The 12,797-nt window shown below is 48.9% G+C and overlaps 1 protein-coding gene across 1 annotated transcript; it reads right to left on the minus strand.

Moving 5' to 3' along the window:
- Window positions 1-3,679: 3,679 nt before the first annotated feature.
- CST9 (cystatin 9) lies at window positions 3,680-7,223 on the minus strand. The gene is made up of 2 exons (XM_033185315.1): window positions 6,860-7,223; window positions 3,680-4,988 (listed from the first exon to the last, which is right to left on the minus strand). Exons 1-2 carry the CDS (start codon window positions 7,058-7,060, stop codon window positions 4,764-4,766), a joined length of 426 nt encoding a protein of 141 aa, XP_033041206.1. The 5' UTR covers window positions 7,061-7,223; the 3' UTR covers window positions 3,680-4,763.
- Window positions 7,224-12,797: the final 5,574 nt, after the last annotated feature.

Genomic DNA, 12,797 nt, shown 5'->3' on the forward strand with positions numbered 1-12,797 from the left:
ATCTTATCAAACTTTATCACACATGAAATCTTTCCCAAGATTCCTTTCCACAAACCTTCTACAACTTCTTTTACATCAATTTGGTTTTGTCCTATCGGCTTTCCCTTTTCCATTGTGGAACAACCAGCCATTCTACTTTAGGTTAAAAAAATACTTTTTTCTTAAAGAAAAACACATCCTTTATATCTCATAGCTTCACCTACCAAAATCTTGTCTTACTATTCTTACATACGGAGTTGTTTCTCTTATTATTTCTAGCATTAATTACCATATGTTATATGGAACTCTTAAATACTATTAGCTTGAATTTCTAGTGAAAACTAGGGGTAAGCAACAGTGAATGGCCTGTTTGTTAGTGATGATGGTGGTATTGTTTTTAAGTATTTTGGATTCTTATCTACTGCACCTTGCAAATGAACAATGTCACCAAGATTAAAACTTCCCCATGCGAATGCTGTCATCCTAAATTGTCCTTAGCAAGGTTAACTTGTTTGTCCAAAAATATAAAGGTTCGTGGTCTCTAATTATCATACATAAAATTAGCCAGTATCCCAGCAAGTGGAGTCCCAGGCTCCTTTCTTCGGAGAAATCAATTTTCAGAAAGTACCTACCTGAGGGCTCTAACTGGTCTCAGTTCTGCTATTTATTGAATCCAATCTGATTCTGAATGGAGACTGACTAAGGAAATGTGCAAATAAAGTTGGAGAGGTCAAAATGCAAGTTTCTGAGGCTCCTATTTGAAAGGAAACTCACCCCCACTTTCCAGCTACAGCAAGAGAGCACCATGGCTCAGCTGGTGTCTTTGCTGAGTGGTAGGTTTTCCTAGATGCTGCTGGAGGTTGCCTTAGGATTCCACATCTGACACTAAATTGTTTTTTTTTTTTTTTTTTTTTTTTGAGGCGGAGTCTCACTCTGTCGCCCAGGCTGGAGTGCAGTGGCCGGATCTCAGCTCACTGCAAGCTCCGCCTCCCGGGTTTGCGCCATTCTCCTGCCTCAGCCTCCCCAGTAGCTGGGACTACAGGCGCCCGCCATCTCGCCCGGCTAGTTTTTGTATTTTTAGTAGAGACGGGGTTTCACCGTGTTAGCCAGGATGGTCTCGATCTCCTGACCTCGTGATCCACCCGTCTCGGCCTCCCAAAGTGCTGGGATTACAGGCTTGAGCCACCGCGCCCGGCCTAAATTGTTAAAGAAAAACTTTAAACAAAATGAATTCAATAGAGTTATTTGGGCAAAGAAGAATTCATGAACTTGGCAACACTCAAAACTGAAAAAGACTGAGAAAGCTTTTCTCTAGTAGCATAAACAGCAAGGTTTCACAGGCTGAACAAGGTAGCAAAGTAAAGAAATTACCTGATTGGCTTAGCTAGATGTCTACCTTATTTGAGCATGATGTACTGATAGGTGTAATGACTTCAACATTTATCTGCAGGCACTTGTAAACTTCAGAGAGACCAGAATCTCCTGAGCATGTGTTAAAACCCAAGTTTTAGCCACCCCACTTCCCAAGACACTGACCAAGTAGGTGTAGGTGGGGCCAGGAAAATCACATTTCTAACCAGCACCCAGGGAATGGTGATGCTCCTGGTCCTAGGTGTTTGCCTTATTTGGGTATCTTGTGATCAGAGGTCCCTAGTTATATAACTAACTGGCTGGCTGTTTGTGATTGATTGATGCTAGATTTTAATTTGTAAGTCAGTCATGAGAAATGCCTCCAAGTTAAGTTTCGGTGTGCTTATGAAAGAGCTCCAGGTACAAAAGCAACCTCATGATAATGACCTATTACTTGCTTTAACAGAGGACATTGTAACAATATTTATTAAAAATTCTTAAGAAATTTTAATAAAAATATTGGGCAATAGTTTAATCTCTGAGCACATTGCCTATAAGAAAGCAATAACCATATATACACAACGATAAATATAAAAGAAGTATTCATCATACCATTTTTCATAAAACAAACAATTAGAAAAATTTAAACAATTAATTATGAGAACTGACTAAATATAAGCTCCAGCTCTGAGGAGTTGCTGTGCAGAGGGCCAGGTTGTCAGTGCCGGTGCAGCCTCTCCCTTCTCCAGAGGCACCATCCTGTTGCCTGGGGTCTAGAAACTCTCCTTTTTCTTTACAGTCAGGCGTAGTGTTCTGACCCCTTCCCCAGTTCAGCGTGCAATGAAGAAATCATTCTCAACCTCACCCCAATGCCGTTTGAGGTGAGATATTTCTCACTTGTGGTTTGGTCTGCATGTACCCGCAATGATGGCTTCTGAACCTGCACCATTCCAAGTGTGGTCTGGGGACTAGGAACAGGTCTGTCCCAGGAGAGCTGGTGAGACATGCAAATTCCCTGGCCCTGCCCAGACCTAGTGGTTCAGATTCCTGGTGGATAGGGAGAATAAGAACTTGGGTTTAGGGTATTTAGAACTTGCCTTCAGGGTATTCTAGTCCCTCTGAAGTTCACAGGTAACTACAGATACATGCCGAAGGCATCTTCATGGAGAAGAAACTTAAGTCTTGTCCAGAAAGAGTACTTTATTTAATTTTTAGCTGGAGGATGTGATGGTTTCTTTCCAGAGGTCAGACTGTGGACGATAGGGGTATATCCTGCTGGGATGCAAATGCAGAAATTCAACTCTGAATTGGGTGCCCTGAGGTTGGGAAGACTGGGACATATACCTGCTCACTTCCATGACAGAATGTGCCCCTCAGATTTGACCTTTCCCACACCTGCAGGGCACACCTGCTCTGCTGATGGAGCTCATTTGCACAGATCAACCCCTGAGTGAAGGTGGGGAAGATGCAGGTGCCTGGCGTGGGAACTGGTAGCATGGTGTGTCTCAGGGGCACCAGGGTCCAGAGGAGCTCTTAGCATCAGAGACTGGTAACTATGGCGTGAGACCCAAGCAGCTCACTGCCTGTTTGTGTAAATCAACACTTATTGGAACACAACCACTCTTATATGTTTGCACATTGGCTATTGCACCTGTCAAGATATGACAGCAATTCTGAGTAGCTGAGAGACCATCTGCCCACAAAGGTCAGAATAGTTACTCTCTGGCTTCAGAAAAATTTTTTGCCAAACCCTGGTTTAGGTGATTTGGGCAAGGTCTTAGTAGCATCTAGTCTGCCCATGCATCTCACGCTGCATCCCCTGGGGGTGTGCATTCCTGCAAATCCTGCATTTTCAGGGGATTTCTGCATCCCTGGGGATTTGTGAGAGTGCAGATGCATTTTCCAAAGGTCAGAGGCCCTGAAGTTGGACATTTCTAAGATTCTTCCAGAAGATGCTGCGGCCCCAGATGCCAGGACAACTTTATAAGGGTGAAGCTAGAAGTCCTTCCTCTATTCACCAGCCTTCCACGGACCAGGAAAGGTGTGTGGGCCTCCCCTCGAGAGCAGAGGCCACATGTGCTGAGTGGGACCCAGAGGCCCTGTCTTGCTCAATCGTGCACATTGGGTGTCCTGCAAGATCACAGACATTCTACCTCTGGCCACATGGGTCACCATCAGCCATGAGCATGGAGACAGCAGCTCAGACTCATCTTGGTTGTGCCACCTGGAGCTGGCTCACGAGGTCCTAAGGGAGGGAGGACCCCACTGACACAGATGCAAATAGGCTGCCTTTCGGAGAGGAACTCCATCAACTGCTCAGCCCCTCCCTCCAGAACATGGCACAGGAAGCTTCTGGAAATGCTGATGTTTAATGACCTATTCTACATGAGGGACCTGGACAATGAGGAGTTTCTAAAATGCCAAGTCATAAAACCTCAGACACTTGCAAAGTAAGAGAACAAATATGCACGGAGCTGCTCAGCCACTGATGTGCAACTCCTGGGAACAGCTGGTGTCCACGGGGGAGGGGACAGCATGTGGCCAGGCATGTGAGTGGCTTCCACTCAGGAGAGCCCCTCTGAGCAGGTCTTGTTCAGGAGTTCAAAATATGTCTTCCAGGGCATGGTTTCAACAGTGAAGAAGCAGCTGAAGGTCTGAGGGAACAAACAGGAAGAGACAGTAGGGCGGGGTTTGGGGAGGTTCCGGAATCCTGTGGCATCTGCCCGTGACACAGGTTCCATCTCCACCTTGCCCATTCCCGGGCCAGCAATCGAGCCACGTGGCTCTGGCCTTCAGGTCTAGCCTGAGCCTGAGACCAATCCTCAACTACATCGTGATTTGAGGCTCCCTCCTTAGCCAGGGTCACTTGTGCCATGACTCCTCCTCCAGCCCGTGCCCCTCAGGGAAACCCCAGGCTGTCCTGGTGTGATCCCTGCACCCAAGAGCAGCAGGAGAACATTTTGTCCCAGTGGAAGCAGTTCCAAGACTTAGGCAGTTAGTTACCTGTTTGTTCATCTTACAATAAGGGGGTTGACTAAGAACGGGAAGTTTTCCCAGAGCCAGATTTCACTAGGAGCTCATTCCCTAGAGCAGGATCTGCAGCTCAGCGGGGCCTAGGAGCCAGGGCAGTGGGGCTTCTTCTCAGCCTCCACCACTTTTGGGTCTAGGGAAACCATGAGAAAAGTATCCACAGACATTGTCACCATTGTCTCCAGGCTCTTTCTCTAGAAGGCAGGGAAGAAATGGGGAGGAAGACCAGAGAGAAAGTTCTGAAGGCCATGTGGTCCAGGTGCAGGCAGCTGCAATGGTGTCAGAGGGCAGAGTCAGGAAACTCAGATTGGCCGGGGCCCTGAAAGTGAAGCCCGGGGCTTCCTGCCTCACTGGGCTTCCCACTAAGGCACAAGCAGGGCAGCCTGGTAGAGCCTGCTGGGGGCTCACTTGCCTTTGTCACTGGGAATGGCTTTGTCAGCTGCTCCTGTGCCCACACTACACCCCATGCAGCATTCGCAGTTGTGGACCTGAGGAAAGCTGATGCCCTGTCTTACATTGTTCAGCTCCAGGCTTTCTTGAAAAGGGCAGTTGTCAATGTCATCTTCAAATTTCCAACATACAGTTTGGCGCAGTTGCAGATTCATGAAGAACACCATCTTACCTCGCCACTGTTGGACAAAAAGAGATTCAAGTGGATGCACCGCCTTCTCACCCCTAAGTAGCTGCTAGTGAAGATACCATTTGTGTAAGAGAGACCCCAACACCCTACTGCATTTGAGAGCTTGCCCATGGGCCTGGCATCAGCTCACTGGAGGTAAAACCCACGGGATCCTCTCTAGCCTGAGGAGTTAAGAGCAAAAAGCAGGTAGGCATGGTGGGTCTGGGGAGGATGCAGGCTGAGTCAGACCCCACTAACACATTCTCCACCTCCACCCACCCCCATTTCCCACGGTGAGACTCCAGCTTCACTCTCAGCAGGCATGTGATCTTGTAGCTGCATTCCCAGAGGACAGAGCCACAAGTCCAAGAGGGTGTTGGATCTCCAAGAGTTTTCAGGATAACCTGAGCCCTGGGACAGAGGGAGCCTCATCTACAGCGTGTTGTCAAAACCTTCCAACCGACCTCCACCAAGAAAAACGACACAGAGCGCTACCACTACACACAGGCACAAACCCTGGGAAAATGGCTTCAAGAGACACCACCTGCCCTATTGCAAAGTGCATGTTGAAGTTCTCCTTGCCCTCCTTCCCACTCCATTCTATTTCATTCCACTGCATAGCCTCCGTCCCACCCATCTATTCTTCCCAGCCCCCAACATGACCCTGTGATTGCCATATCCTGGAAGCCATGTGGAAGGCTTTTAGGACTTACAGTCATTTAGTACTTATAGACCATAGTAAGGAGCTTACATTTTATTCTAACGGTATTAAGAATGGAGGCTTACACCGAGGTCTTGGAGAATCAAGCAAAGCACTGGGAAAGAAGAAGCATGAGGTCTGGCCAATCTCAATCTCTGAGACTTCCAAGGTTCTAGCATGAATCTTAGCAGACACCATTACTTGACCAGATGCCCCTTTGAGGGCTGCATCAGGCTTTTAATTCTCCTGAGAGGAGGCAGGAAATGAGCAAGGAGGAGAATTCCTCTGTACCAGCATTGCAATCCTGAGGATGGCAAAGAAGAATCCAGGGCAGAGGCAGAGAATCAGCCAGGGCCTTGCACAGAGTCTTTCCAGAGCTTAAGTTCCGTGCAGCACTGGAGTCCCTCTGCCCTTCTTTCAGGCTCTTGCTTCCGAGAAAGGAAGATAAATGCTCCTCTCTCTAAACCAGAAGTGCTCCATTAGGAGGGCATTTTAACTGTTCATGCCTGAAGCCCAGATGAACTGTGCATTGCTGACCACATTAATGATTTCATCAAAAAGACAAGCATTTTAGGATGAAGGTCCATTGAGGAAGAGTGTAAATCAGCCTTCAGTTCATTAAGTGCAGACAGAGCAAGGAGCCCAGAGAAGGTGGAGATCAGAGAACTGACCTTTCACAGTGGCCTCTCAGGGCCAATGGTGTTCTTTATTGCCCTGAATTCTCACTGTTCTCTCTCTGTCTCTGTCTCTGTCTCTGTCTCTCTCTCTCTCTCTCCTCTCTCTCTCTCTCTCTCTCCGTGTGTGTGTGTGTGTGTGTGTGTGTCTTTGCTTTTCCATTTTCATTTTATGACCTTGAAATATTTCTCAGTCTCTTTGGTTATTTTCTCTTCTTGTCAGCTTCATCTCCTTAGAAGTCCTTATTCTGAAGTCACTCTCCAGTTATACAATGTCATAAAAATCATGAAAATTGAAAAATATATCTTGCATGTGAATAGACATTTATCTAATTTTAAATTTTTTTTAAGTTCAATGTTTTCCAAAACTGAAAGTACCGTACTTGGTTATGGACTACCCAACTATGGGCTGCCGAGGGTGAACCAAGTCTCCTAGACCAGACACCTTGGTCCCTCACTTCGGGGCAGATGGAGAAGGACAGGCCAGAAGAGGATGTGGTCACCAACCTTTCTGTCCATGCTATCCTCTCTCCAGGAACTCAGAACACGCAACAGCCTGTAGGCATGCTCCTCCTTGCTCTGCACGTTGAAAGTGTTCAAGGCAAACCCCACTGTGGCAAGGAACATAGGATCCTGGACTATTTCATTATTACCACCCATTTCCTCTTCAGAACACCAGGCATAGGTCACCAAGAGCTGGAAGCCCATGAGAAGCAGTGACAGTGCCCAGGGCAGAGCCCTCCTCCTCTGTGCACTCGACGTGATGCAGGCTCCAGCAGCCCGTGCCTTTGCCCTTCAGATACCTGGCGTCCACTGGAGCCTTCCAGGGCTCAGGTCTGGCCCTTAAACTCACTTACTGGGGCAGAAACTCCTCCCTCCAGGCCTCATCTCTGTGGTTACAGCCTGTCTCTCCCACACATGGCCTCTCTTCTTCCAAAGCTGTTTAAATCATCTCCTGTTCAGGGGACAGGAACAGCACCCAGGCAGGTGGGTTGGGAAAGACCAGCAATGGGAGAGAGAGTGCCCTGAACATGAGGCCCAGCCTCAGCTGCCCTAGTACCTCTGCGGGCTAAAGGGGCCCTCCACTGGGCGCCCCAGTGGAGGTCAGAGCCCGGCACTGGAACACAAGTGCAAGAGGTATGAGTGGAAGGTGAGCGCTGGACTCAGCAGTGGAGGTGGGATGGGAGGAGAGGATGAGTGGAAAGGCAGGAAAGGATGGAAAGGGATGACAGTGGACGCTAGGATCGTGGGTGGGCAGGCACAGGCCCCAGAGAAAGCGCTGAGCCTCTTGAGAGAGAGGCGGGGAGCCCGGGAGGCCTGGTGCGAGGTCCTGCAGGTGTCTGCTCCCCCGAGGGTCTTGGGACGGGGGCACCAGCCTGGGGGTCCTGGGCAGGGGTTAAGGAAACCTAGAGCAGGAGCCCCCAACCCTGTTCTCTGCACCTCCCTGAATCCAGCTTCCCAAGCCTGGGACGCGCTGCCAAGTGCTGGTACTAGGGGCCTGGCTCCTTATGGCTGTCCCTATTCCTCAAAGGTGTTTCCAGGACGGGTGGCCTCTTGCAATTGGAGCAGTGGAGAACCAGAAAGACGAAGATGCCCCCAGGGATGGCTGAGGTGCGCCCATTAGGTCGTCACGGGTGCCCTCTTGTGGCCACAGCTGGCACAGCTCAGCGGCACAGTTTGTGGGTGGAGATTCTGAGTTCTCCACCAAGACCCTCCCAGCCTCCAACTCCAGCAGCAAATGGGGCTCTGAAAAGACTGAATAGTGCACTCTTCCCAGACCAGACTTCAGCTTTGTCGCTGTGAAATATGCCTTTGATGTTTATTCGCAGCTCCTTGTACACTTCAGAAGCAACCAGCATCCCCTGAAGTCATGTTAAAAATCAAGCTCCTAGTTTCCCCACCTGAAGATTCTGACCCAGTAGCTGTGAGCAGGACCAGGGAACCTACATTTCTTACCAGCTTCCAGAGGATGGAGTGTTCCCGGTCTCGAAACCACACTTTGAGTGCTGCAGGCTCAGAATACTTCCTGGGAGGTGCATACAGACCAAACCACAAATAAGAAGTAACTCGGCTTGAGGGACATGGAGGTCAGGGGGTGAGCATGGTTTTTGTGGGGAACACGGGATGGAGAACAGGCTCAGACAGCATGCCTGGTGATAAAGAATAAGAATTTGTTTCTACACCCTGTGTGCAAAGAAGAAGCAACTCAATGTAACCATTCCAGGAAAGCAGCCAGATGTGCCAAAAACATCACCCAGGGTGTCTGTATCCTTTCTCTGATGGCGTTGAGTTCACTGGAACTGCAGCTGAAGCGTAAGTAACATGGTTTCTTAACTGGAGAGTGATGGTGCACATAGGGGTAGGAAGGGGGTGTCAGTGAGGGTGGAAATGCCTTCATGGGTTTTGGGATGAGCAGGCCATAAGGTGTTGTGAGAACTAGAATCCTGATACCTGGAATAGGTTGCGAGTGTCCTGAGAGAGGCCTGCAATGCCCACGGAGGTCACTCTCACCTTGTAAGGTCAGGGGCTGGTGAACATGGGACATCCTGCCAATCGCCAGTGAGTCCCCCACCATTCTGAGGGCAGATAGGCACATGCACTCCAAGGGAGTGCCCACACTCGCTCTTCCATGAGCAGTGGTTTAGGGTCCTGGGCACCAGCTCCGTCCTCACTGTGCATCCAAGGAGGGGCAGGGTATCCCCACACCCAGAAGTGAGACCACGGGTGTGCAGACACCATAGACCCTTACAAGTGTGTATTTTCTAGTTGAATCCCCAGTGGCCTGGGATGGCCTCCCTTCCCAGGTGGAGAGAGATGGGAATATCAAGACTTAGTCAGGTAAAGAGAAGTACATGTGGGCTCCAGGCTGTGGAGCCCCGAAGACATCAACACGTTGCTGGGGCCAGAGTGAAACCGGAGGGCCCGGAGGGACTGGCTGGCCAGCCCATAGCCGCAGCTCACAGCTCTCTGCGGGGCTATCCCCAGGTCTCAGGTCTGGGAGGTTTTCACAGCCGCAGCTAACAGCTCTCTGAGGGGCTATCCCCAGGTCTCAGGTCTGAGAGGCTTTTTCTCCTGAGACCCCTTGCAAGAGTTCTCTCTCACTCAGCTTCTTCCTGGGCATTCGTTGGCCTGTCTGTCTCTGGAGCCACCGGGACTTGTGTGGTGCCCTGTTTGTGTTGCTGGCACTGGCACCAAACACCCATGTGGTCTCATAGGAAGGTCCCAGTAACTCCTCACTGAAATGGACCTGCTTTTCCAGAAACGAGGTCCTGTATTTCTGGACGCATTCCTTTGAATGATTAGAGAATGCTGGCAGCGACCAGGACCAAGCCACTGGCCCTTTTCTGTGAAGCTGAATGTGAGGTGGCAGACCAGGGGAAGCCCAGTGACTCTTCGGGACACAGGACACTCTCCCCAGCTCCCACAGACCCTGCAGCTGAGTGATCTCCCCAGGTTCTGACTCATGTCCCTCGCTGCTCGGCCTACTCAGCCACATGCTCTCAAGGTCCTGTGCGACCTTGCTCACTGTCTCTTTCAAGCCGGGCCAGGCTCAGTGGGGCCTGCCAGTTTCAGGATCGCCTGCTGGGCTTCGGGATCACATCCTCAGGACACTCCCTGTTCTCCCTGCTTGGCATTTCCTGAGGAGACTCCCCAGACAAGCCAGCATTCCCGGGGGTTCCGTGTGCTGGAAAACAAGGTGGCATCCAGGAGATCAAAGGAAGACAGCAGGGGCAGGGAGGAGCCCTGGACTCAGAGCAGAGTGGTCCAGGGATTGCTGTCACAGCAGTCATCAAAGGGGCAACTCTGGGCATGGGGGCAGGGGTGGGGTCGGCTGCCAGGGAATTCCAGGGCCCTCTCCATTCCTCCCTCCCCTCCTCCGGTTTTTCCATCTGGTGGGTTCTTCTTAGCTGTCTTCAGCTGACTTTGAGTTTTGATAATCTAAGGAATTAATCTCATAGAGACTTATGGCAAACTTAAACTGAGAAAGAGAAATAACAACTGAATTAAAAATGACAAAAGGGGAAATAAAAATACAAACATTACCACTAAATATATGAGGCCTAAATCAGGGTCGCTCATACCACGTGCAAATCGGAAGGCCCGTGGGCTGTTTCTCCTCCCTCCTGTGGGTCCAGCAGGTCCCTCACTCTGGCTAGGTCGGGGGTGCTGCCCTGGGCCGGGGAGTTTTGCTCTGAAGAGGAAGTGCTGCCTCAGTCACCCTCAGCAGTCCTCCTGTTCGCCGGCCTTTGCGGACACACCTGCCTTCCCTCCTCAGTGGGCGTTTGCTAAGCTTCTGCTGTGCTCCCAATGGAATCCTCTCCCATCCAACGCAGCCCAGTGTTTTCTTTCCTAAGTACTTTAGTTTTCAAAAAATTTTAAGTTAGTTTAAATTTAAAAGAGTATAAAAATGTCATAATACCACTTCTTTTTTATTTTTAAAATTTTCTGTAGAGATGGAGTCTCACTATGTTGCCTAAGCTGGTCTAGAACTGGCCTCATGATCCTCCTGCCTCAGCCTACAATTCCACTTTTACTAAGTGAAATGTAGGTTTCAACATAATAGAAACTCTAAATACCAGTGGCTTAAGTAAACTGGTGTTGCTTTCTCTTTCATGATGCTGACAATGGCTAGAATTCTTACAAGTCTCACTCCTGCTGGGCACTGCCTCGTTGACTCATTTAAGCCTCACATAGAAACAGTCAACCAAAATTGTATATAATTTTATGTTTTATGTTTTTAGCATTTTGCATAAATAATGACTGTATTTCTCACCACTTTAGGCCTTTACTCACATCATATATGTGAGTGTCACCTGTGTTGACACTTGTCGCTCTAGCTCCTTCCTTATCACTGTTTTGCTAAATTCTCCGGGACCTTGTCCTGATGGACTGTAGTTAATTAAGTCCTTCCTGATTTAATTGGGAATGGTGAAATAGGGTGCAGCTTGTAGGATCAGGTGCTTGTGATGATAACTAACAGACTGTGGTTAATTAAAGCATTCTCTACTGTCTTGATTTTACACTGGGTTGATTCCATTCGTTTCCTCTTAAATTGGGGTTGCAACGGGCACCTTTGTCCCAGTTTTCATGTGCACATGTGTGAGAGCTTCTCTAGGGTAGGCCAGAAAGAAAATTGCAGCCATATGAGATAGTCTCCTTTCAGCTTTATTAGGGACTGCTGTGCTGATGATTGCCTTTTCTTTTTCCTTTTTTGAGACGAGGGGGTGGGGGGGCCTCACTATGTTGCTTAGGCTGGTCTTGAACTCCTGAGCTCAAGTGATCCTCTCACCTCCGCCTCCCAAAGTGCTAGGATTACAGGCATGAGCCACCAGGTGCGGCCTGATTTCTTTCACCATATAGATTTTTCTTAAAAATTGAAGAAGTTTAATGTATCAATGTTTTGTTTAGGGTATGTGCTTTTGTATTTTTCATTTTAACAATCCTTTCCTATGCTCTTCTATGTTCTCTTTCACCATGTACTTTCTTTTACTTTTCACACTTAGGTGTGTGATCCAACCGGAGGTTGAGTGTGTGTGGTGCGAGGTCAGAATCCCAGGGTCGATCCTCTCCCCTACCACCTGCATGCACAGCTGGCTTTTCCAGCATTGATGATGGAGCAGTTCATTCTCCACCCTCTGATTCCAACAGCATTTCTATCGTAGTCCCCTTTCTCCAAAAGGCTGGCTACCTTTGAGTCTCTTTTCTATTGGACTGGCTGTATGAAAGAGGCACAGGCCTGAGCTAAGAAGGTCATTGTTGGATCTTGGCCAGGAAAGGAAGAAAAATTCTTGGGCACATCCCAGGCCTAGGCACACTTCCTGGGCCCTGCCTGCTAGAATAGATGGGTCTGTTCCCTGGTTCTAGCCCCGGACTCCCTGCCACAGCCTCCCATCCTCAGGCTGCTGCTTTCTGCTAAGATCTTCTCTTTGGGCATATGGTCTGAGTTTGGATGCCAGCTTTTCAGAAAAGCTTCATGTATTGGCAGTGATTAATGATGCTACTGTTATCACAAGCACCTCACCCTGCAAACTCACCCTCTTCCTTCATTCTTTGGAAACATGAGATTTGTTCTTGCAGGCAGCTTTTCTTCCTAGGAAGCTGAAATTACCTTTTTGATGCAGACAAGCACTTGTCCTGAAGAGTAAGGGGAGGAACCAGATGTCTATCACTGAGAGCCCGGAGTGCAGAACTGCAGACAGAATAAGTGGGGAGATCTTGACTGATTGTAAGGAAATAGTACCATTATTGGCTCCATTTGTAGAGGCTGGAGTCTTTAGATGACTTGTATGGTTTACAGACTCCACGGAAGGAGGCAAAGCAGTAGCTGAGGAGGTATTTGGAGTTGGGCACGTGTGAGTTCAGGTCTCATTTGCACCTTTTGCTAGTTGCATTTCCTGGGGGCACATTTCTACTTTATGTGAGCTTCTGTTTCCACGACAGTGCA

This window comes from Trachypithecus francoisi, unplaced genomic scaffold (genome assembly GCF_009764315.1).
Source record: "Trachypithecus francoisi isolate TF-2019V2 unplaced genomic scaffold, Tfra_2.0 Lachesis_group21, whole genome shotgun sequence".
NCBI lineage: Eukaryota > Metazoa > Chordata > Mammalia > Primates > Cercopithecidae > Trachypithecus > Trachypithecus francoisi.

Excerpts from the sequence above, each read along its gene's own strand:
- CST9 (XM_033185315.1), bottom strand. The coding sequence starts at position 7,060 with ATGGGCTTCCAGCTCTTGGTGACCTATGCCTGGTGTTCTGAAGAGGAA. Across the intron at positions 4,989-6,859 it reads AGGATAGCATGGACAGAAAG|TGGCGAGGTAAGATGGTGTT; the intron begins GTTGGTGACCAC and ends TTTGTCCAACAG.